The sequence below is a fragment of the Zootoca vivipara genome, chromosome 5, assembly GCF_963506605.1.
Source record: "Zootoca vivipara chromosome 5, rZooViv1.1, whole genome shotgun sequence".
NCBI lineage: Eukaryota > Metazoa > Chordata > Lepidosauria > Squamata > Lacertidae > Zootoca > Zootoca vivipara.
Window position 1 is genome coordinate 84,974,040 of NC_083280.1, and position 23,303 is coordinate 84,997,342.

At 44.2% G+C, this 23,303-nt stretch overlaps 1 protein-coding gene across 2 annotated transcripts; it reads left to right on the forward strand.

Annotated features, from left to right (window-relative positions):
• The first annotated feature begins 10,115 nt into the window (after positions 1-10,115).
• Positions 10,116-22,608, forward strand: LOC118096626 (dual specificity phosphatase 29). Of its 2 annotated transcripts, XM_035138666.2 has the most exons (5): positions 10,116-10,384; positions 12,355-12,571; positions 17,426-17,634; positions 19,969-20,189; positions 22,113-22,608. In XM_035138666.2, the coding sequence occupies exons 2-5, from the start codon at positions 12,536-12,538 to the stop codon at positions 22,361-22,363; spliced, it is 717 nt and encodes a 238-aa protein (XP_034994557.2). In that variant the 5' UTR covers positions 10,116-10,384; positions 12,355-12,535; the 3' UTR covers positions 22,364-22,608. The 2 variants fall into 2 exon arrangements, with proteins under 2 accessions (XP_034994557.2, XP_034994558.2); XM_035138667.2 differs by lacking the exon at positions 12,355-12,571 and having other exon boundaries at positions 10,119-10,384.
• The last annotated feature ends 695 nt before the right edge of the window (positions 22,609-23,303 follow it).

Sequence of the window (23,303 nt, forward strand, 5' to 3'; positions counted from 1 at the left end):
GCAATTTCACTACTGTTACTTCAACAAAAATGCAGCCAGTGAATTAGAGACCCTAGAATAAATATTTCATATTATACCATGCTAGTAGCTGCAACAAAGGGGGAAAGATGAGATCAGTCCAGATCAGGACTGTGGTGTGGAAGGGGAGAGTTAATTTCCCCCTTAGCACTGAGCTCCAACCAAAATTGCCTTTCCTCAAGGCTTCTTTTATTTTTTATATACAGTGGTACCTCAGTTTACAAACAGTCCCGTTTACGAACGCCTCCGTTTATGAATGGTGTGGACCTGGAAGTGTTTACATCCGGGTTCCGCGGCGTTGGATGCGCAGACGCAATCTGCGCAGCTCGCGCATGCGCAGAAGCACTCTATCGGCGCTTCACACATGCACAGAAGCATGCCTTCAGTGAGCGAATGCCTCTGTTTACGAATGCCTTTGTGGAACGGATCGCGTTTGTAAACCAAGGTTCCACTGTTTATATATTTTATTAAATTTTCTGTTTTACAATTTAAAATACTCATTTTACACCCTTAAGATATCAATGACTTCCCTTCTTCTCTTTCCATGGTTCATTTTACATATCATAAATCCCTGCATATTTTACAGAAATATTTTACAGAAACTAAACCATTCAGCATTCCATGATTGCATCCATCAAAACTTATTTACACTGTTGACTTTATCTTAATGCTGCCAGTGTTTTCAGCTCCCATATATCCAATAAACGTTTTCCAATCTTCTTTAAACGTATGTTCTTCATGTTCTCTTATTCTATATGTTAAGTCTACAAGTTGTGCACATTCCGTCAACTTAAGTTGCCATTCTTCTTTGGTTGGGACCTCGCTCGTTTTCCATTTTGGGGTTAACAAAACATGGGCCGCAGTAGTAGCATACATTTTCAGCCTGAATTATCCCCAACAGAAAGGACTCTGTGGTTTTTTTGGGGGAAAGTACTTTTAAACATTTTTCCCCAGTTCATTATGGATCATTTCCCAATACTCTTTTACAAGTCCACCATACACAATTATTCCCCATATAGTCAACCTCAAGGCTTCTTTTACAGTGGTACCTCAGTTTAAGTACACAATTGGTTCCAGAAGTCTGTACTTAACCTGAAGTGTACGTAACCTGAAGCGAACTTTTCAATTGAAAGTAATGGAAAGTAGATTAATCCGTTCAGACGGGTCCGTGGAGTACTCAACCTGAAGCGTACTTAACCCGAAGTATGAGTGTAATTGGTTCTGGAAGTCCGTACTTAACCTGAAGCATACTTAACCTGAAGCGAAATTTCCCACTGAAAGTAATGAAAAGTGGATTAATCTGTTCCAGATGGGTCCATGGAGTACTCAAACCGAAGCATACTTACACCGAGGTATGACTGTATTTAACAAATTAAAAATTGTCCAGATATCTGGTCCCAAGTCACAGATACTATTTCTGACTGACTCATTCAGAATCATAGGGTGCAGTTCATCCGAGAGTGATCCAAAACACACCCTTTTAGATGCAAGAGTGAAGTGTGCCTTCAATTTTATTTGAGACACACACAAAAAAAAAACCCCTCACAGCTCTCAGATGCGAGGATAACATTGCTTTGGACGATGCAATTAAATTCTAGAATCTTCAGCTCACTAAGGCAGAACTTCAAGGGGGATGTTACTGGGTGTGGAGAGCAGTGAACATCTTCCAGATGGAAAGCTGCGAGTAACTTGTAAAACGGGGCTCTTTGAAAACCAATACTCTTGCTCTTGGGTTCATCTGCAATAATCCAGGAAAGTTATAGCAGTGCTAGAGTAACATGACGAGTCTGAAGCCAGCATGTCTGCGCTGGAGATGCATATGGATTTACTTTACGTTTAACCTGACCGTCGTTCAGCAGAAGATAAGGAAGTTCATGTATATATATGCTTTTCAGGCTAATGGTTTTGGCATGCTATCTGCACTGCCATGCCACTATAAACATCCATTAAGATAAGCTTACGGTATGTGATTCTAGTTGTAAAACTTCCTATGCAGTTGTGCAGGGGGGATCGTTTCCCCCACAAATAACAGCATATTTTGCAATAAAAAAAGGGAAATCTGCCAGCCAGAGAAAAATAATCTTTGCAATCAGAACTTCACTCGGAGGCCTTGGGTGCATCCAGATGTTCATTGCAGAAGTTCATTCACCACATTTTGTTTTGATTCATTAAATGTTCTCTCCGGAATCTGGTGCAGGGAAAACCAGTTCTGCCAGTTTGAGGCACTGGCCAGGTTGTGCCAAGTGCCAATTGGCTGGTACTCGTTACATTCGCAGGGAAACAAAAATGCTTGTTTACAAAGCTATTGTACCACTTATAAACACCATCACCAACTCCTCGAAAGATTCCATCAACGGTGTCTCCAATGTTTTTTACACATCACTTGGGAAGACAGGCAAACTAATGCCAGTGTAGTGGAAGAAGCAAAGATCACCAGTGTCAACACCAACTTTGTTGGACTGGTCATGTTGTTCAGATGCCTGATTATCATTTTCCAAAGCAACTACTCTATTCCAAACTTAAAAATGGAAAGCGTAATGCTAGTGGTCAACAAAAGAGGTTGAAAGACTCTCTCAAGGCAAATTGAAAAAAATGTAGTATAAACACCGACAATTGGGAAACACTGGCCTGCGAGTGCTCCAGTGGGAGAACAGCCTTTACCAAAGGTGTCATGGACTTTGAAGATGTCCGAACTCAGGATGAAAGGGAGAAACATGCTAAGAGGAAGGCACACTTGGCAAACCCTCACCATGATCAACTCCCGCCCAGAAACCTATGTCCCCACTGTGGAACGACATGTGGATCCAGAATTGGCCTCCACAATCACCGACACACTGTTAAAGCCATGTTTATGGAAGATAATCTTACTTGGCTACAAGTGATCGCCAAAGAAGAAGGAGGAGGAGGAGGAGGAGGAGGAGGAGGAGGAGGAGGAGGAGGAGGAGAACCCATTACATCAAAGGTCCAACTGGCCCCTCCTCAGTTTGCCAGAGCAGCTTGTTGTGGTTATTTTTTATTTTATTTTTAATGGGTGTGTGTGTACACACGCGTGCTTATGTAGGAATGGAGAGAAATCTAAGTGGGTTATCACTGAAAGTTGAACCAACCTAGTCTGTAACTACGGTAGTCTAAAACAATGCAACAACAGAAACACAGGCATCTTTTCCAAAGCTCAGAGTTCTCTGAATATTGTAATGCAGTTCTCCAGTCAGCGTGTCCACATGGTAGGGTAAGTTGTGCATAAAAATGCATATGATAGTGAAGGTGACATGCACAGATTCATTATATTAGGGGAAATTGCTTTAGAATTTTACATACATGCTGGGAGAAAATTGTGCTGCAATGCCGGTGTGTTTCCATGAGATGGGCCAATGCTCTGATTCAATACAAGACAGCTTTCTCTGTCCCAGTACGCAATTCCCTGGCAACAACTGAAATAACACACTGATCTAACGAGGGAACTTGTTTTTGGTGACTGCATTTGTAATACTAGCTGGGGAGCCAGATTTCCACACTACCAAAATGGTGTCCATCGTTCAGTGGAAAAGCATATACGGTACCTCTGAGATGAATGTCATAAGTTATCTCCAGTTCAAAGGTTGCCACATGTTTGAGACATTGGAGAGCCTCTGCCAGTCAAAAAAGACTATCCTCAGGCAGGCAGACCAATAGCCCAATAGCCTGACTCCACATAAAACAGCTACAGATGCTCGGGACAATGGCTATGAACTATTCCTAGGATGCTACTCAATTTCCAAAGTTTGACATCTATTTTATATACACAAGTTTGTTTTCCGAAGTGTTCTATGGCTGTAGCTGGTTTAGGCTTTTGTCCTGAGTCTAGGACATTTGAAAGTAAAACAGGCTCAGGGCTTGCCCAAAACATTTTGCCATTGTCTAACACACTTCCCCGCACTTGACAGGAGCAAGCTACCTTAAAGAGACGCAGGACAGGCCCCCGCTCTCTGCATTATTCTGATAGCAATATAGAAGGACAACAGTTCTGGTTTGGCCTCACGGCTGAAGGAAACCATCATCCACCACAGGGTAGGCCTAGAGATCGATGTTCAAATGTGAATCATGTGACTTTGGGCAAGCCGCCATCTCAGCCTCAGTCAACCAGGGCTTAGAGACGAATAAATGTGAAGGAACTGCCAAATTAGTCACTATGTCCTTTTTTATTATTATTGAACTATGTTGCACACACAAACCATTAGAACAAAACTTACAGTCATCAAACAGATTAAGTAAATAAAAAAGAATAAAAAATTAATAAGTAAAATTATAATATAGAAGAAGAAGAAAGAAAGAAAGAAAGAAAGAAAGAAAGAAAGAAAGAAAGAAAGAAAGAAAGAAAGAAAGAAAGAAAGAAGTATGAAATAGAAGAAAAGGAGGGGGGGGAACCAAAAATGAAGAAAAGCATATGGCTCAGAAAGGGAAAGCATTCATTCCCCCCCACCCTGCCCAGACCCATCCTCCCCAAAGGCACAGCCCTCCTCCACTCAGCATCCCCGTTCCTCACCCCAGACGTCACAACACCTCTCTCTCTCTGGTCCCTCCCACGTGATGGTCATCTCTGGTCATCTTCCTCCCGCATGATGACACCCGTCACCCCGACCCCTCTCTCTCTTCCACCCGCACACCCCATGTGCATCTTTGGAAGGGCCTGGCCTGTTCCCCTGGCTGGGCAATGCTAGGCGATGCCATGTTATTGTGATGTCACAGATAGTCTGCAGCCAATGGCAGCAGCTGAGGCATCCTCTGCTGTGCTGCTTTGACATCCAGCAGATGGCGATGTTTTTCTGAAAAAGCATGTTCTTACCTGTCACAGATGAGACATCTTCTATATAATCTAGGTATATATAAACATTCGTGTACGGTGTGACAACGTTGTGTCAAATTTTCAAAGCAATCGGTCAAGTACTTTCGGAGATTATTGATTTTGAACAAGGTCATCTTTACATTTATATAACTGTGGGACGTGGTTGGTGCTGTGGTCTAAACCACGGAGCCTTGGTCTTGCTGATCAAAAGTCGGCGGTTCGAATCCATTGCTCGGTCCCAGTTCCTGTCAACCTAACAGTTCAAAAGCACGCAAAAAAGAAAAGAAAAGTGCAAGTAGATTAATAGGTGCCGCTCCGGCGGAAAGGTAAACAGCGTTTCCATGCGCTGCTCTGGTGTTGGTGTTCCGTTGCGCCACAAGCTGCTTAGTCATGTGGGCACATGGCCCGGAAAAACTGTCTGCAGAGCAGACAACCGTCGACTCCCTCAGCCTGTAAAGCGAGATGAGCACCGCAACCCTACTGTCATTCACGACTGGACTTAACTGTCAGGGGTCCCTTTACCTTTACCTTTATATATAACTAGGATACCAGTAAGGGACCCAGGTGGGGCTGTGGGTTAAACCACTGAGCCTAGGGCTTGCTGATCAGAAGGTCAGCGTTTCAAATCACTGTGATGGGGTGAGCTCCCGTTGCTCGGTCCCAGCTCCTGCCAACCTAACAGTTTGAAAGCACGTCCAAATGCAAGTAGATAAATAGGAACCGCTACAGCGGGAAGGTAAACGGTGTTTCCGTGCGCTGCTCTGGTTCGCCAGAAGCGGCTTTGTCATGCTGGCCACATGACCTGGAAGCTATACGCCGGCTCCCTCGGCCAATAATGCGAGATGAGCACACAACCCCAGAGTCGGTCACGACTGGACCTAATGGTCAGGGGTCCCTTTACCTTTCCCCCTTTTTAGGATAACAGTAAATCATTCATTGTTAGACTAATATTTTACAGATTCTTAAATTAAAACACAGAGAACTACATAAGAGGTTTACAAGCAGCATGAAAATTTAAATAAAAAACAATAAAACAATAAAACAAAACTACTGCCTTTCTTAATATTTATGTAATTATAGGAGGGGAGTCGGTCATGTGTATCCTGACCTGGAGTCTGAAGAGGAACAACCACAGCTCAGGTTTGGCACCTCGGGTAGCTAGGCCAGAATGCCTCAGTTGCTGGTGTCCAACTGAGTGTAGTGTAGATCTGAAAGCATTTCCTGACAAAGCAGAACCCGGTTCTCTACTGAAAAATGGGCGACAGGTGGTATAACATAGTCGCTTGACCAGCTTGGCTTCTAAATTGTTCATATTTTCAAGGCAGCAACAGGAGAGGTGGAAAGAGAAAGAGCTCACTGCAATAAACCGTAATGTCTCCGAAGCAGAATGCTTATCCCTAGGAGCCAAGAAACATTTGGTTTAATTCTAGAGAGGCAAAAGGAGCATGCATTGTTTTGACAGCAAGGGATAAACAAGAGTATCCATTTCAGTTTAATATTTCAGACACTCAAGAAGGTATCAGTAACAGAACAACAAGAAGCCACAATCTATTCATGCTCATACAATCCAACTGGTTTCCAAAAGCAAAATTTATACTGCAACTCTGAAAACGGGAACATTTCATCGTTCACATAAATAAAACCACAGGGCCACAGGTACCTAAAAAACAGCCAGTCTGATTCTCAGACTAAGAGGCTGGATCCTGAATATACGAAGTGGCAAAGAGTCAGGATGTTAGCTGAATTTTGCTTTGGTCAGCCCGTTGGAATAAGCAGTGCTTGACTTTGATATATGTATTATAGAGAGCAGCAGCAGCTTTGAAAAAGTAGCAAAGTTAGTAATAAAAAATATTTAAGCTAAATGTGGTTGCTACATTAAGACAATGATTTAATAATGACGGCAACAACAATTTCAAAACAAGGACAAACTCTTTCTTTAATTGATGCCAATAATTAATAAAAATAGACCATACTTTATATTTTGTTTGTTTGAAGCATTTCTGCACTACTCTTCAGTCTCCCAAATGTATTCTAATTCTTCCAAAGCAAAATTTGCCTTTTCAGTGATTTTCCTACACCAGTTTTGCACTTGCTAAACTATACCACTTGCTGGTTACTAAAATCTGGGCAACTCTTCAAAATGTTTTTATCTTAATTCGAATTGTGGTTTACTTAATATGTCATTTAAATGTCATAACAAAGGGCTGTAGATAAATGGAGGGGGAAATACAGCGAATTTCAGAAACACTCAGTTTACGAACACATTAAGGTGCCTTTCACCAACTGAGACTCTGTTGGTTCATTTTGCCCAGGGGTCAGCAAACTTTTTCAGCAAGGGGCCGGTCCACTGTCCCTCAGACCTTGTGGGAAACCGAACTATATTTCAGGGGGGAAAGAAGGAACAAATTCCTAGGCCCCACAAATAACCCAGAGATGCATTTTAAATAAAAGCACACATTCTACAGTACTCATATAAAAACACGCTGATTCCCGGACTGTCCACGGGCCGGATTTAGAAGGCGATTGGGCCGGATCCAGCCCCCGGGCCTTAGTTTTCCTACCCATCATTTAGCCTGTATTAGCTGCTCTATCTGCCAGGGCTTTCCAAATCTGGGTTTCTCTTTATGCAGAGCATGTCGTCTTCCATTGAGCTATGGACCCTCCTATGTTTTGGCAGTCATGTCGTAATAGCCACCATTTCCTGCTTGCATTTTTTTGTGCTATACTTGCTGTAAAAAATGTAAAAGGTAAAGGACCCCTGGACGGTTAAGTCCAGTCAAAGGCAACTATGGGGTTGCGGCGCTCATCTCACTTTCAGGCCGAGGGAGCCGGCGTTTGCCCACAGACAGTTTTCCGAGTCCTGTGGCCAGCATGACTAAACCACTTCTGGTGTGACGGAAACCAGAGCGCATGGAAACGCGTTTACCTTCCCGCCACAGCGGTACCTATTTATCTACTTGCACTGGCCTGCTTTCGAACTGCTAGGTTGGCAGGAGCTGGGACAGAGCAACATGAGCTCACTCCGTTGTGGGGATTTGAATCGCCGACTTTCTGATCTGCAAGCCCTAGAGGCTCAGAGGTTTACTGTATGCAGAGTTAAGTGAATGCTGCTTTCAGATTTCAGGTTGCCTTGAGGTAATACTAGCTGACCAGAGTCTTGGGCTTAACAAAAGAAGACTAATAGCTTGGGCTGTTCTTGTGATGTGCATCCATGGGCTGTATCTGCTGGGAGAGTCAGAGAGCAGTTCTGAACAGACACACACAGATAAAGGTGAGTTTAGGCTTTGCCAGTCTTTTCAGGGTGCTAGCTGCCTTGGATGTGGGAAGTACTGGACTTTGGAGTGTTTAAGCTGCCCCTCTACCTACACTCAGCCTATATACTTGTACATAAAGTCAACATCCCATAAGCCTCCAGTGACCAGCCAAAACAAAACCAAAAACTGAACCCGGGTAAGCACTGAAACCTCTCACTGGTTGAGCCAATTTACTTGACGTATTCGGCATTGGCTTCTGAAGGAAGATCAGCTAGTAAACCAACCGTAACGGTTGCCCAAGAATGTCTAATCAAACTTTAAAATTCCACCATGGACCTGGCTGTGCTTTTCAAAAAGCCGCAGCTCAAAACCACATTCAGCAATGTTTATTTCCTGGATGGGAAACAGGCTACAAGGATGGAGCAGAAAGGAGAGGGAAATGGTACACTTTTTCTGGGTGCGTTCGTTCAATCATATTTGATTTGAAATAAACAACTATCTGACTTTTAGAAGACATGTGAAGGCAACCCTGTTTAGGGAAGATTTTTATGTTTATCGTGTTTTTAATATTCTGTTGGGAACTGCCCAAAGTGGTGTATAAACATATTTGTTGTTGTTGTTGTCGTCAAAATGCCAGGTCTAAATTCTAGAGTGGGGATTGCTAACCCTTTTAGGACCACAGAAACATATTTTTTGAGTGCTACCCCTCTTTTGCTTCTCTCCTTCCTCTCCCAGATCAGAGCCACCCCCTCTCTAAAAGACAGAAAGAGAGATGTATACATAGGCACACACTTCAATTTTCCAAAGTAGCTGAACAACAGCTTCCTTGTCAAGGAGAGGCAAGGAAGGTAATTCCCCTGGGGAAGAGCGTGGGCGATTTCAGAGGTTTTCCAGGCAGTAGGCAAAGGCCTCAAGAGCACAATCAATATATTCCCAAGCCTTTGAACCCGCGTTCACTCCAGTTCCCGCCACCATTTTAAAAGGATCAAGCACTGTTGGTCCGGAGATGGAAAGAAGATAAAGTCCCTACAATGTAGTCTTGAAAGATCTACATTGGCTCCCAGTACGTTTCCGAGCACAATTCAAAGTGTTGGTGCTGACCTTTAAAGCCCTAAATGGCCTCGGTCCAGTATACCTGAAGGAGCGTCTCCACCTCCATCATTCTGCCCGGACACTGAGGTCCAGCACCGAGGGCCTTCTGGCGGTTCCCTCGTTGCGAGATGCCAAGTTGCAGGGAACTAGGCAGAGGGCCTTCTCGGTGGTGGCGCCTGCCCTGTGGAACGCCCTCCCAACAGATGTCAAAGAGAAAAACAACTACCAGACCATTATTATTATTATTATTATTATTATTATTATTATTATTATTATTATACCAGAGAAGAATGGCAGATTAAGTTGATGGATTATGCCAAAATGGCAAAAATGACCGGAAGAATCAGAAATCAGGAAGACCCAAATTTTAATGGGGGAAATTTATAATTTACCTTAAAAACCATTGTAAACACTTAAAATTGTTAATGGGATTGGAATAACACTCGTAGTTCAATGGTGAATTTTGGATATAATGGAGATGTAAAATATTTGGATTATTATAAAAGATGCAGGAGGAAATGACTAACAATAGGACCCACAAAGAGGAGGAGGAAAGTCCAGGAGATTCTTTGGAATCTTGTTTTTATGTTGTATGTGGGATTGTAAATCTTTAATCTGAAAAACCAAATAAATAAATGTATAAAAAAATTAAAAAGAATCAAGCTCTGGGGTTGGGTGGGACCCCTGGCGAGAAACCCTGGATAACTGCTGCAGTCTAAGTAGACAATACTGGGCCAGCTGGTATAAGTACTCTTACAATAGATAAATAATAAATACTTATAGCGTTAGGAGGAGCAGAGAAACCCTGGCAGCTCCAACGGGTTACATACTTTTGGCACTGTGAAAGGGATAGCTGGTATGGCCTCTGACCCGAGGCTAGCACAGATCCAACTATGCCTTTTCGCACACCACTGGAGCCTGCACGACACGCACACGAGCCTCTCTGCCTTGAACCCTGATCTGCTCCGGCAGCCTGGAGTTGCTGAACTGCCGAGGCCATTGGTTTCAGGTCACATTAGGGAGTCGTTTTAGTAGCAGATGTAAAGATTCTCCCCTTTGAGTGGGTATCACACAAGGTCAGTCAGCAAATCCTACTCTAAAAATAGATGCCAGTTTCAAAGTTGGCAAAGATTTCCTTTGCCGTCCCTGTCACACTCCGAAGATCCACGCTACCTACAGCTCCTGGATAAAGTCACAGGTAAGACAAGATGAGAGACTGCTGAACTCCCTTTTCGCCCTTTCCCTTAAAAAATGCTGGGAGAGGACAACCAGGCAAGGGGGGAAACTGAGCATTTAGCTGTCCTTTCAAAGGAGCTGGTGGCTTTGTAAAACCATTTCAGGGCAGAGGCACAAGTAATATTAGAGATTCATTCATTTGGGGATACAGTGAGGTCATTCAGCATGCCAAAATATTATACAATGAGCTGCACTTCTTTCTTTCTTATTGGACGAACATTTTTATTGTTTATGCTAAACTGAGATCTGTTTTGGGAGATTTTAAAATCTACTCTGGGGATCTATTAGATGCTCTCCCCTCCCTTCTCCCCTGCTCTTCGGCTCTTTATTTTCTTTCAATTCCCCTTCACTTACATCAAATTCTGTTGCCCTGCTTCTACTCTAGATGGCTTGTGTCTGTCATTCAGGAAATTTGAATGCCTTATGTCAGCCAACCCAGCTGAACTGGCTTCATGTTAACCACTTGCGTTGGCAGTGGAGACCAAGTGCAAAAACGATATTTTTTAAAAAGAAATTGCTGGCCTGGCGAATATACAAGGGAGTAGAGATGCAGACAGAGGGTAAAGGAATAGTGACATAAAAGAGATTATACTCAAACTCATTTTAAACTACAACTGCACGAGACACACAGAAAAACCTCCTCACAATGTTCTTCTAAAAAAACAACCACCAAAAACAGTATCTGAGAAATTCCAATGATAAGGATTGAATTAACTTTTTTGTTGTTGTTGTTTTAAGAAAGTTAAAGAGGATTCTTTTCAAAGAAGCTATTGCCATTAAATCAACCCAAAATCAATTTGGCAGGATTCTTAGCAGTATATTTTCAGACATCGATCTTCCATTCATTTTTTAGTTGTTGTTGTTTTAGTGGGACATGTGAAGTAAAGTCATCCCTGCGCCATGTTTGCAAATATTGCATCTTTGATCAGATAAGCATATTGAAATCCAGGGCCTGCCTTCTCTCCTAATAAGTGACAGGTACCTAGTGAGCCACGAGGCTCCTTTGGGTGGTTGCTAGGATTTGCAAAATATCATGTAACTGGAGTAGCACTTTAAGGTCTCCACAGCAGGAGTGCCATTTTGAGAGGGCAGTGGGGTTGTTGCACCTGCTCCTATTTCTCCTGCCATGCCTGTGGTTCCGCTTTAATACAGAAATTGGGTAACTGATCTGTGTTGTCAAAAATGTTGCTATAGTTACTATGAGCTAGAAACAAAAAGTAAATAAAACAAATACTCCAAAAACGCATTGCTTCAGCATTGTCCATTTTAAAACTCAAATATACCCAAGAGGTGGCCCTTGGACCTTAACTGAGACTCTTGCTCTCCCATCCCACCCCATTCATCATGCCTTGCAAGTGTCCCAGAAAAAAACGGGACAGGACATCCAATTTTCTCATGCAAGAGCACGGTGGCCATTGGGGGTACTGTGATCTCATGCCGAAATCTCACCCCTCCAATGCGCTTTTTTGGGGGGGGAGAGATGCAATTATGCAATCCTGTGCAGCGCTCCAAAATGTGCAAGCACGGCCCCCCAAAAACACGTCTTTTGGACTCCATAATCTCACACTGATCAGACGCACATCCCAGTTTGGGGACTCTGGAGGTTGGAAGGTTTGCATTCAAACACACCATCTGTCTCCATATCCTAACAATATCTGATCTGCTGTGCTACACATGGGCAGCCATAGGAGTTGCCCTGTGGTGCCCCAAAGGGTTCCATCTTGTCCCCTGTGCTATTTATCATCTAAATGAAGCCTCTGGGTGTTGTTAACAGGAGATTTGGAAGTGCCATCAATTTCAGGAGACACCTAGCTCTATCTCTCTATCTCCACCTGAATCAGGAGAGGCTGTTGAGGTGTTAGCTTGGAGGAGGTGATGGGCTGGACATGGGCCAGTAAGCTGAATCCTGAAAGACCACCTTCATCCCTACAGGTGCTTAAATCAGCTGTTTATTCCACTACCCTCAGAAGATCGTGGGGTGGTGACCTGGGAGAGGGGATTTTCTGTGGCATCCCCTAAGTTGCGGCTCTCCGTCCCCACCTGGCATCTTCATTAGACAGCTTTCGGGGAACGCTGAAGACACACCTCTTTTCCCAGGCCCTTGACCCTTGAGATGTGCATTTTTAGGACTCACCTTATTTCTGTGATTGTAAGTTGTTTAAAACTGTTTTTCATACTGTGTTTTAATTGTTCTAACCCACCCTGGTACCTTAGGGTGAAGGGCGGATAATTAATACAACAGCAACTCCCTAGCAAACTTTGGCAAACAGATCAGGATGAATGCCCTATAAACAGGCTGCCCGGAAGCAATGTATTTGTAAATAAGTTTATATGAAGCATGATGGCTTCTAAAAACAGACAGCAAATCCCCAGAAAATAGCACCCTCCCCAACACAATGCCCCCAGTTTCAACTATCTCTAGAAATAAACCCACAGCTCTCTCTCTAAAACTGCTGGGTTTTGTCTCCTGATGGGTCTCTCTCTAATAACTTGAGAAATTCTGGGCCATCAGAAGACTGGTCAATAGCTTGTATTGGGGCTCATTTACACTTCAATATTCCCATGCAATTTCTGCAAAATAGCCAGCCAGCCAATCATAATTGCCAAGTCTCCCATTTTTCATGGGAAACCCCCAGATTTTAATCAGTTTCCCGCTGTTCTCCCGAATGGGAAAAAATCCCGTAAATCTCCTGGATTTCCTACCTGCCAGGGAGGCTCCATTTGGGGTCCTGCTGCCGCCTAATTTCAGGTGCCCAGACTTGGGTAGCGCGGCACTGGAAGTCGCTTCTACGCATGTCTGGATATGCCTAGAAGCGACTTCCAGTGCCGCTCCACCCATGCCTGGGCACCGAGAATCAGGCAGAGCGGCACAGGAAGTTGCGTAGAAGCGACTTCCGGTGCCGCGCCGCTGCTGATCCCCCATTTTTCAGCGGGAGATAACCAAGTATCATGGAATTTGGTTACCAAGGTATAAAAAGCCTATCCCAAGAGAACACCAGCCAACCCATGCATTTTACTTTAATTTGTCCATTAAATTTGTTTAAAACATCATCCTTTATTACACCTCTGTTTGACAGTTATTTTTGTGAACTCCCCAAAAGCAATAGCTTAGGTGCTGGCCTCTCCCAAACATCTTCCACAGTGAAGACCGAGACAGATTTTTTTTTTTTTTGCATGTTTTCAATTTCCGCATCTTCCTTTGGTATTTCTTTCATACCTTATTCTTCAAAAAAAGTCCCACTCATTTGCTGGTTTCCTGTCTTTTTAATGTACAGTATTTAAATATATGCTTTGCTAGAGTTGCCTTGGACACTATGCTAAATATAGCATCTGTGACTCAGCTCTCTTTTGACTAGATCCAGATTTGATTCCAGATCTGAAATATTTCCTCTTCTGAAATTAACTGAGTGTATGAAATTTTCTGAACAATTTCCCATCCACATACCTTTTAAATCTGTGAGCATTCAAGTCATTGTTCCCAAGTGATTTGAGGTCTTTCACGAGATCCTGGGTATTGCTCACACAAATGTGTCTCTTGACCGCGAACTAAATTTGCATTTATGCAATCAATTTGATGAGAGTGGAAGCCATTCTCGTAAGATCTCCTTTAGCTGCTTCTCTGGTTTTTTTAAATGTCTGTAAATCACCATCAAAACTTGGGTTAGGGGAGTATTACTATTTTCCTGACAAGTAATGGTTCTATGGCTAAATCTGTTTCTTGTACAAGTTCTGATTTATGGCCCTCTGTGCCTTCCTTGACATATACATCAATGCACTTCCCAACCCAATACAACTTTACTCTGCCCTTTTCATGGATTTTAAATCTAGAGATTAGCATCTTTTTGTTCTGCTAGTGTTCTCTGATAAGCCCAGAGAAGCCTTATTTTTTTCCTGTAAGCAAATGTCAGACACACTGCTTCCCCTAACTTGGCTCAATCTTCTAGCATTAGCATAGACACACACACATACATACATTGTGTTATCCTTCTTGAAATGTTTTCATTGTGCGTCATTTACCCAGTGACACAGCAGCCTATTTTATTGTCTGCCATTAGTTTCCATGTGCTCACTGTCAACTTCTATCCTCTCTTCATTGATTTATTGCCTGTCTGTAAATATACCACTTTCCTGCCAAGGCACTCAAAGCAATTAGGGGCCTAATGGTGGCTCAGAATGTTTTAGATCATCTTCCCCCAGCAGATGAGTCATCTTGAACGGGATGCCATTCGGCTTCTGTCAGGCTTTTCTCTGGAAGTCAGCTGAAAAGCTGCTCCATAATTGTAATATGATTATAATTATCATATTATCATCACACCAGAAATCTGGTTCCATTACAGAAGTCAAGGGCACAACGCTACCAGGAAGTTGCCCTATTCAATCTCCGCCGAAATTCTTTCTTTGGCGATCACTCATAGCCGAGTAAGATTGTCTTCCATAAACACGGTTTTAACAATGAGTCCGTAAGTGACTGTCAAGGCCAATTCTGGATCCACACGTGCATCCACAGTGGGGACATTGGTTTCTGGGTGGGAGTTGATCACGGTGTGGATTTGCCAAGCGTGCCTTCCTCAGCATACTGAAGCTCTATGATGGAAGTTATGGTAACCTTACTCTTTGCTTTCAGCCTGCTCAGATTGAAGAGCTTTCCATCTGTTCGATATATGATTTCTACTCCAGTGGGGAGTTTCCCTTTGACAAACTGTAGGATCATGGCAATGGAAATAATGAATAGAGTTGGGGCAATAACACAACCTTGTTTAACACCTGATCGCACTGTGAATGGTTCTCTTTGAGAGCCATTGTTATCTGTGATTGTTGCTGTTATATTATCATGGAGGAGCCGAATGATGTTTACAAATTATCTGGGCATCCAATTTTCAGAAGGAAAGTCCACAGGGCATTACGATTTACAGTGTCGAAAGCCTTAGTCAGCTCAATAAACACCATATACAGGGGTTGGTTTTGCTCTCTGCATTTTTCTTGAAGCTGTCGAGCGGTGAAAATCATGTTCACTGTCCCCCTAGAAGGCCGAAAACCATTTTGGGATTCAGGAAGGGTCACCTCAGTTATTGTTACGAGACGGTTTGCTAAGATCCTTGCAAGAATTTTGCCGGCTGCAGCTAATAGAGAGATGCCTCGATCGTTTCCACAATCAGTTCTGTCACCTTTTTTTTTTTTAAGAGATTGATAATTTTGGCATCCCTAAAGTCTGCTGGGATTTCTTCTCTTTCCCAGATTTTTCCGATGAGCTTGTGAAGTTGTTGTGTAAGTTCAATTCCGCCCACTTTGAAGATTTCGGCAGGTATCCAATCAGGTCCACTGGCTTTGTTGTTTTTCAGTTGGTTATTGTTGTTGTTGTTGTTTAGTCGTTTAGTCGTGTCCGACTCTTCATGACCCCATGGACCATAGCACGCCAGGCACTCCTGTCTTCCACTGCCTCCCGCAGTTTGGTCAAACTCATGTTCATAGCTTCGAAAACACTGTCCAACCATCTCGTCCTCTGTCGTCCCCTTCTCCTAGTGCCCTCAATCTTTCCCAACATCAGGTTCTTTTACAGGGAGTCTTCTCTTCTCATGAGATGGCCAAAGTATTGGAGCCTCAGCTTCAGGATCTGACCTTCCAGTGAGCACTCAGGGCTGATGTCCTTAAGAATGGATAGGTTTGATCTTCTTGCAGTCCATGGTTGGCAGTCCAGTTGGTTATTAGCTGTACACAACTCTCCCAGATTTGGAGATACTGCAAGCTCATCTCTAACTTGTTATTGTGGAATTTGTGAGCGGTCCTCAGCAGCTACAGGGGAATTAATGGAAGCTCAACAACAAGACAGCGAGGGGAGAGACAATGGACAAGCCAAGAGGCTTTTTTACTTCCAAAGCCCCTAAAAACCCAGCCACCGCTTCTAAATTGGAGTTTTGAAACTTCAACACAACTCTCAGAGCCCCTGCCTGCCTGTGGGGAAACCCTATTTGTTCAGTCCTACCTATCGGCAGACACAGCCAAAATTCCATGTTTGTAGATGCGCATTATTGTGAGGCAGAAGGTTCGCCATACAAGTCCAGCTACCAAGAGCTTGTCTGACATTGTTTGGGTCCATAAAGAAAGGTAAGCGGGGGGTGCTGGCTTCACCTCAGCAGCAGCCTTGCTGTAGGTCATATTATTATTGCGTTTACTGTGGAAACGACCAGTTTAACTGCCTCACAATGAGCATTCTAAGCCAAAAGCCACCCACCGGTTAGGCTCTCTTGGAGGAAGCCATATTTAACATATGGAGATTGACTAACTTCTGGCCCAGGAGGTTACTTCAGAAAGGGGGAACAGGTACAAACCTAGACAGCTATTGGAATGAGCACTTTTCTCCCCTCCCCCACCCCAATTAAAATGTCACCCTGGACCTGGCGAGTGCAAATAATAGGGCTGGGATCGGATTTCTTTCTAATCACTTGAAGCACTTTGTGAAGTTTGGCAAACGCAACCCCTAATTACTCCACGGTATGTGTGGTGCTGTTGTTGGTTGTTGTTTTTATTTAAAAAAGGGTTTTGAATAGAGCCAAGTACTTCAAACCTTCAGAAACACAAAAAGGATTTGGATGTTAGGTCCTCAATATTTGACTAACCTTTCTCACAATACCACTGCTTCGGCTTTTTTCATTCCAGAGACGAGAGGTTGAGTTGGCCAATATTTCAAATTTTTCATTATAAGCTCCTCCAGAGTCAAAGCAGAAACATATGTTCTGCCTCAGGGCAGAGTGAAGCAGAGATGCCTCTCATCCATAAATCTCCAGTTTAAATTACCCCCTCCGTGCTGCAAAAAAAGCGCCACCCAGAGAGGTGCTTTTCATCAGTAAGAAATTGTCATATAAATAACCTTATCCCCCCCCCTTTTAAAAACTCAGTCCTAATAGGCCTGTTGTAAGGTACGAGAATGACAGTATCATCTCTAGGGAGAAGAATTTTGTTCACTTGATCTCTTAACAGCAACCTCACCTTCTGCTTGGTGTTGCAGGTTTTTGGATTTTGTTTCCACCGTCATTCATCAAACTCTTCAATGGCCCTGAAATCCAGGAAGATCAGTGCTTACGCAGCTGTGAAAGTGGACCCCAATGGGGACTACTGCACCCCTGGAGCATTCGACCTGGAGAGGCTCTTCTGGAAAGGCAGCCCAAAGTACACCCATGTCAATGAAGTCTGGCCCAACCTCTACATAGGAGATGAGTAAGTTATGGCCTCCAGTAGCCATGCAAATGGCCTCCAGTAGTCATGGAGATCATTATGCCTGTAATGACTGGATCACAGTGGAAATGTGGCTCTGACATCATCCTCTCTGGGCTATGCTGTGCACATGCAAGAGTAGATTGTGTGTAGGGTAATTGAAAGATATTTATGGGGCGGGAGGTAAAAAGAAGGAGGGGGTTAGAGGTTTGGACTTCAAATGACCCCCTCAGAGAATTTGTCCCTTCTTCAAAATTCTAACCACTCCCTGCCTGTCTTATGTCAGCATTTGCTTAAAATCTGTACACATACTGATCCCCTGCAGAGCCGTGTATGGAGAAAAAGCAGCTTGGGCGGGAAATGTCTTTGAGTGAAAGAGCATTGGTGGGAAAGACACCCCTGGGTCTTCCCTCCCCACGCCCGCAATGCTGCGCCTCTGCTCCAAATCAAAGCCTCCCCAAAGCTGCTTTACATTAAAAAGAGAAGAAGAAACCCACCAAAAACTTGCATTCGTTTTGGTGCAACATCTAATTTGCCCTTCATTCCTTTTGTAATAGAATGCTGTTGTAGACACTGCCCAGAAGGAATGAAACTTTTACAAGCGCTTTCAGACATGTAATAAACAAAGCTTCGAGTTTCATGGGATGCTGCCCCTTCCAAAGTCTTTTGCTGGGGAGCTGCAAGAATGTAATGCCAAGAATTGGACACTTTTGTGAAAAAGCAGAGTTTTAAAAATAGGTGGTGCAGGGCTCCTCCTTTTCAGAACCGACACTCATATCGAACCTCTACAGAAATGCCTAAAAACTGCTTTGTATTTTCAACCTAAGTTTTAAAAGTGAGTGTCCTATCATGCAAAACTTTTTTAGAATTTATTTTTAAAAGAACACATGGATTTCACAATGTGGCAGCTTAATTAAAGGCCAGAGCCAAGTGACTAACAGAAAGCATCAATTCAGACACAATATATCAAACTTCTTTTGGGGTGGGTGGGGGTGGGGGTGGGACGGAGATAGTTCTATTAGGAACCCCTAACAACAAGGAAGTCCAAAAATGGGATTACCAGGAGGCTGTTGTGGCTGTTACCTAATCTAGTGGTTTTCACGGGAAAGTACTTTTGCAGCTACAGTTGATACAAAAGGGACTTCTCTCCCGGGCACTTCCTTTGCTGCCTTTAAACAGCAAGAGTGTGTGAACAGAAAGTCTGCTATTGCAGACCCTCCGAGTGTCCCTATTTTCCAGGGACAGTCCTGGATTTACAGAAGCCATCCCAGTTTCTGATTTGATCCCAGGATGTCCCACTTCTCCTTAATTTTAAGTTCCTGCAGGATCTGGGTCCTAGCAGGCAATCACCTCCCTGTGCCCTTATTAACCTGTTTTAGTTAGATAAATGTTTGCCCATCTAACTCACTGCGATGCTTTGTTGGCTGGGGCTATGGGCACTTTGCCCGATGGGGCTCCCTCTAACATGTGGAGCGAATGCCCTTGCTAGCTACAGCAGGCATCCCTGAACAGGCAATTTCATGGTCCAGCCTCTTGATGGGAACAGTCTCCACTGAAAAGCGTAAGCCATCCCATCCAATACACGTTACATTCAATGTGTGTGCCATCCGGGTACCTGCATACGCCATAGCTGAGTGGGCACTCTTTCACACAGTTATAGAAATAGATGGTGCTTGTGTTCAGCATACCATTGAGGTGGGGAAGAGACGAAAGTGATGAGTCATAGAATCAAGAGAGCTCTGGTGTTGTTCCAGCAACAGCCGCCCTTCAGCTCAGCCTTAGAAAGGAGCAGCATAAAATCATAGAATCAAAGAGCTGTAGAGTTGGAAAGGACCACGAGGGTCATCTAGTGCAACCCCCTGCAAGGCTGGAAACTTTTGCCCAACGTGGGTATCAAAGCCATGAAGGAGCGCCTCCATCCCCATTGTTCAGCCCGGACACTGAGGTCCAGCTCCGTGGGCCTTCTGGCGGTTCCCTCACTGCGGGAAGTGAGGTTACAAGGAACAAGGCACCCACTCTCTGGAACACCCTCCCATCAGATGTCAAGGAAATAAACGACTATCTGACTTTTAGAAGACATCTGAAGGCAGTCCTGTTTACGGAAGTTTTTAATGTTTGATGTTTTATCACTTTTTTATTTTTATTATTAATATTCTACTGGGAGCAACCCAGAGTGGCCGGGGAAACCTAGCCAGATGGGCAGGGTATAGTAAATTATTATTATTATTATTAGATCTTGAGATTAAGTCTTGTGCCATGCCAACTGAGCTATGCTAGCAGCCCTCTGCAAGTAACCACAGTGCCCTTGCCTAACAGCCTCTTATTGCTTTGACCCAGGAAAACAGCCCTTGATCGCTACAGCCTTGAGAAAGCTGGCTTCACCCACATCCTCAACGCAGCTCATGGCCGGTGGAACGTAGATACGGGACCAGAATACTACAGGGACATGGACATTGAGTACCACGGGGTTGAGGCAGATGATCTGCCCACCTTCAATCTTAGCCAGTTCTTTTACTCTGCTGCTGAATTCATTGATAGAGCACTCCGGAATGAAACAAGTAAGGAAAATGGGCTTCCATCCTGGCGTTATCTGCAACGGCCTAACTAGCATGGTGTGTGAGCCTGTCGCACCTAAGACCATGACCAGGCATGGGTGTTTTCTCTAACCCTGTGAGCCTGTGTGCGTATGGGTGGGAGGAGGTAATCTCTTGCAGCTACTATGGATGCTGCATCCCCATCTGCCCCCCCCATTTAAATCACCCCCATTCAGCACCACTCCTTCCCTTGTGTGGCTATGCTGCTTAAAAAAAACCAAAAACGGACACATAAACTAGAACAAGCAAAGAACCTCTGAGTATAGCAGAAGGCAGAGCATAAACAGCCTGCTCCCAAACACTGAGAGTTCCTTCTGAAGCAGGCAACAAATCTCCCGCTTTGAGCACCTCGTTTTAAAAGCTAACCATTTGAGTCAGCTACCTTAATGCAGGACCTGAAAATAGCATAAGCTCTTGGCAAGCACTCCAATCCTGCCAGGACGCTTTGCCCACTCCCTTTCATGGGCAGTGGTGGAAGTGACCGTGGTCAAGGGACAGGACTGTTTCACCTATTGGAGCTCCTCACCACATGTAGACATGGCAAACTGGATACACACATTTGTCACATATTAGTGTGCCCCTTTAAGAGATTCTAGTTTTCCCAAAAATGAATGGAGTCTGGGACAGCGTCTCCATAAGCCTAGATCCACTTTGAAACTGCAAGAGCCAGTTGCTCACTAGGTGCTGTCCGTGGTGCTGTAACAACCAACCTGCCTTTTTCCGAGGGCTCCTCCAAGCAGAATAAGACAAGAGTACTTTGAAATCCATGTTCCTGAGCCGCGCCAGGTGGGCTTTTCAAAATCAATCACCCCTACCACACATTCATGATCGGGGTGGGGTGGGGTGATCCTCCTTTAGTTGCAGTGCTTATGAGCCTGGCAGAGTGCTTAAAGGGTTAAGTCTGGTAAGGTGAGGTCTAGAGACCAGATCCTCTCTTAGTCAAACTGCAAAAGGAAGAGAACTGTGCCATACCAGAATAATTCATGTCATAAATCATAAGCCAATCTAAATACGATAAATAACTCAGCAATTTCCAAATCGTTCATCCTTCCCTTCCACCCACCTCCAATTTCCCAAACCCCCACTCCTTGTTAAACTAGGGGCTGCTAACCCCTGTCCCAGACCAAGTAAAGGCCTGATCTGGCTTTTTTCTCTCCCCCTTCTCCAAGAACCCAATTTTTGGAAGTGGCAGTAAAAAGGGAAAAAAAATTAGTAGGTGTGCCACTGAGTTGGGTGACCCAAACAGCGTGATGAGGATGCAAACTGCCTCTCCCCAGTCACCATTTGGTAAGTAGGGAAGGGGGTGATAATTTTTATCTTCTGCCAACTTGCATGGATCACCTGGGGGCCCTTGTGCATGTGTGTTGTGCCTGCACACAAGAGTGTGGGGTATCCACATCCACCACTCACATATGACCCTGTGTAAGTAGAAAAGTAAAGGTAAAGGACCCCTGGACGATTAAGTCCAAAGGTGACTATGAGGTTGCAGTGCTCATCTTGCTTTCAGGCCGAGGGAGCCGGCGTTTGTCCACAAGACAGCTTTCCAGGTCATGTGGCTAGCATGACTAAACCGCTTCTGGCGCAATGGAACACCAGAGTGCACGGAAACACCCTTTACCTTCCCGCCAGAGCGGTACCTATTTATCTACTTGCACTGGCATGCTTTCAAACTGCTACGTTGGCAGGAGCTGGGGCAGAGCAACAGGAGCGCACTCTGTTGCACGGATTTGAACCGTCAACCTTCTGATCAGCAAGCCCAAGAGGCTCAGTGATTTAGACCACAGTGTCACCTGCTTCCCTGGATTTGCCCAACACCAATGGCAAATGGGTAAGTGCCAGTGGCAAAGAATCTGAATGGTTTCTCTCTCTTTTTCTTCACTTCCACAGGCAAGATTTTGGTCCACTGTGCCATGGGTCGGAGCCGTTCAGCTGCCTTGGTCTTGGCGTATCTCATGATTTACAAGAACATGACTGTGGTTGATGCCATTGATCAAGTGCTCAAGCACCGGTGCATTCTCCCAAACCGTGGCTTCCTGAAACAGCTCAGAGAACTGGACATAAAGCTGGCCCTGGAGAGGAGCAAAGCCACAAACGGGATTGAGTGCAACCAAGAGGCCAGCACAGAGACGGAGATCTAACATTCCCTATTTTCTAGAAAAGAATTAGTTTTTAAAAGAAATGGGAAACTTGAAAACAATTAGGTCAAGGGAGTCATTTGCTACCAAGTAAAGCTGGGGGAGTGGGGGCGGGGAAGAGACTCAGTAGCACTTCAAATGCCTTAAGCGTATTTGCAGCTTCAAAATGCACTAACATGGTAGGGGGTCTTCAAAGAAACTTGAATAGGGAACTTGAAATACACAGAGAAGGCTTCCTTCATGCTGTTTTTCAGAGCTTTCTTTTACAGAGGAGGGGGCTTGGGAAGCAACCTGATAACCCAGTCACCCAAAGAGTCAATCAACAGGGCATAAGAAGAAAGGACCAAACGGGATTTACAAAGAGTCACTGCTGGAAACTGTTTGTCACTTGTTTTAACTTTGTGGGTTAGGAGGCCTGCAATTGGCACCCCTGTATTTCAGTACATGCACAAACACACAAAACTGATGGGGTTGGTAGATGGACCTTGCTGGGTCCAAATCTCGCCCTCAAAAACAGTGAAAGAGAGTATTTTGTTATTTGCATAGACACCAATGAGCATGTGCAAATGGTCAGCGACCACCTTTTCCATTGTGGGAAAAGGCAGCAACTCTTAAAAGCCTATTGACGAATCCCTTTCTCTCTGCTTTATCATGAGCAGCTTAGCATACTATCATCAAACCAGGAACATAGTGGGCTGTGTTGCCTGCCATCATCTGTATGGAAAGACAATGTGAATGAAATGTTCAGAGACTATGCCTTTCCTGGCCAGGGACCTAGTAAAGCTATGTTGCAGGGGCCAATAAGGCCATTAGCGGAGGGACCAAAGTCACTGGATAAAGCCCAGCACAAATTTGACTGCAGCTATCCACACAAATATTCACCCTAACTGGTCCTCCACCCCAACAGGGACACAGGAGGGTGCAAACTCTCATTTCAAGTACT